This window comes from Centropristis striata, chromosome 9 (genome assembly GCF_030273125.1).
Source record: "Centropristis striata isolate RG_2023a ecotype Rhode Island chromosome 9, C.striata_1.0, whole genome shotgun sequence".
NCBI classification, from domain to species: domain Eukaryota; kingdom Metazoa; phylum Chordata; class Actinopteri; order Perciformes; family Serranidae; genus Centropristis; species Centropristis striata.
Window position 1 is genome coordinate 337,511 of NC_081525.1, and position 2,500 is coordinate 340,010.

A 2,500-nucleotide genomic window follows, 5' to 3' on the forward strand; every position below is an offset into this window, starting at 1 on the left:
CCTCCTCCTCCTGTAATGTGCTGACTCCTCCTGGACCAGCAGAGTCTCTATTGGTCTCCTGAGACGTTCCAGGTTCCTTAAATCAAGTGAAAATGTTTAACTTGGTGTCTGATAAAGACGTTCTGTCCACTTTAGCTTTTTCCTCTCCTCTCTCTCCTCCCTGTCTCTTTATGGAGATGAGGAGGTGTGGAGCTGTTACTCCTCTCTCCTCTCTGTCTCTTTATGAAGATATTATCATTATTATTATTATTATTATTATTATTATTATTATTATTATTAGGGCCTCGGGGCAATCGCACTGAGCACTGGTCCCATACAGCAATAGCTGCATTGAAATGAATGGGACGGCCGAAAAAAATGAGCGAAAAAGAACAATAATTGGAGATTTTTAAACGTCTACTTCTCCGGCATAATTTCACCTAGAGACTCCATTTAAACTTTAAACAGTAGACACAAGTCTTGTGTATCGGTGTATTAATCCACGTTTCGATAGGTCATATAGTTTTTTATCAATCCCTGTTCAATGACCATGATCATTTTTGGAGAAATTCTGAGATTATAATGGGTGTGTATTGCACGGAATGTTCGTGTCACAGTGTGTGACATCATCACCAGAGTGTAGAGGGAGAGAAAATAATAAAAAAAAAAAAAAAAAATTTAAAACTGCGCTCCAGGCCGCAAATTCCACTCTACAGAAATAATTTATAGCCTCATTGGCTCCCATATTAAAAACGCAGGAAGGTTTCTGAAAAACGGAGCTGGAACAGTTTTTTTAGATCGCTCTAACAAAGCTATTTTTTCATTTTTCTTAAAAAAAAACATATGTTTCTAATTATTATTATTATCATAATGTTTTCCACGACTACACATGAAATGATGATTCAACAGAACAAAATCACATTTAACATCAAACTCATGTTTCTTCTTAAAGCCACACATCACATTTATTATTTTATATTTTATATTATTATTATTATTATTATTATATGTATTATATATATCATAGTTATTATTATTATAACTTGGATTTAAAAGAAGAAGAAGACGACGACGAGCTGAAACGACTCCACTTACTGTACTAAACTATATACAACTGAGATACACTAACTGTGTGTGTGTGTGTGTGTGTGTGTGTGTCAGAGGAAGGCTGTACTTCTCTGGCCTCAGCTCTAAGCTGCAACCTAGTTAGTTAGTTAGGGTTCGGGAATTTACTATTCCAACGAGGGCCCTCACAAAGATCGAAGTACAAGGGTGTGTGTGTGTGTGTGTGTGATGTCACCTCTATATATAGCAGGTCAGTGACTCCAGCAGCAGATATCTGGTGTGTGTGTAGAGATGTCGTGTTAAACCGCAGCAGATAAGATGATCAGAGAAACATTTGACAGCACGCTGACCGTCCAGAGGGGGGCAAGGCAGGAGGGGGCGGGGCCAGCAGGGTGACCAGGAGGACACGGCCTTCTGGAACATAGACACACACACACACACACACACACACACACACACACACACACACACACACACACACACACACCCTCTCCTGCTCCTCAGAGTGAATATAATTAGCTCTCTGACAGGTGGGAGGGATCGGATCTCGTGGAGAATGAAGCTACCAATTTACACCCGTATTACACTGTTACACACACTAACCCTAACCTCACACACACACACACACACACACTAACCCTAACCTCACACACACACACACACACACACTAACCCTAACCCTCACACACACACACACACACACACTAACCCTAACCCTCACACACACACACACACACACACACACACACACACACACACACTAACCCTAACCTCACACACACACACTCACTAACCCTAACCCTCACACACACACACACACACACTAACCCTAACCCTCACACACACACACACACACACACACACACACTAACCCTAACCCTCACATACACACACACACACACACACACACACACTAACCCTAACCCTCACACACACACACACACACACACTAACCCTAACCCTCACACACACACACACACACACTAACCCTAACCCTCACACACACACACACTAACCCTTACCCTCACACACACACTCTCCGCTGCAAACATGCAGCTCGTTGCTCGGCACAATGAGTGACGCTCGCTGTGACCCACTTCATCATGTTCGACGTCATTTCATTTATAAATATATAAATATATATTTATTTGTGTGTGTGTGTGTGTGTGTGTGTGTGTGTGTGTAGTGTAAGAAGAAACACACTCTGGTGTGTCCGGACTTCTCCAAAACCGGGTCCTGTCCTCGAGCATCTCGCTGTAAGCTGCAGCACCGCCAGAGAGCCGGACCAGGAGCCGGACCAGGAGCCAGAGCAGGAGCCGGACCAGGAGCCGGACCAGGAGCCAGACCAGGAGCCAGACCAGGAGCCGGACCAGGAGCCAGCAGGAGCAGCAGGAGCAGCTCCCCCACCAGGAGAGCCAAGAGGTCCCTGACACTAACACCTTCTTCACCTCCTTCA

At 44.0% G+C, this 2,500-nt stretch overlaps 1 protein-coding gene across 1 annotated transcript in view; it reads left to right on the plus strand.

The window, feature by feature from the left end:
* Nucleotides 1-2,500, plus strand: part of zc3h3 (zinc finger CCCH-type containing 3) — an 80,310-nt gene that overhangs the window by 74,989 nt on the left and 2,821 nt on the right. Inside the window, exon 11 of the mRNA XM_059341154.1 lies at nt 2,231-2,466. Within this exon, the coding sequence (XP_059197137.1) occupies nt 2,231-2,466 (236 nt within the window). The remainder of the gene's footprint in view (nt 1-2,230; nt 2,467-2,500) is intronic.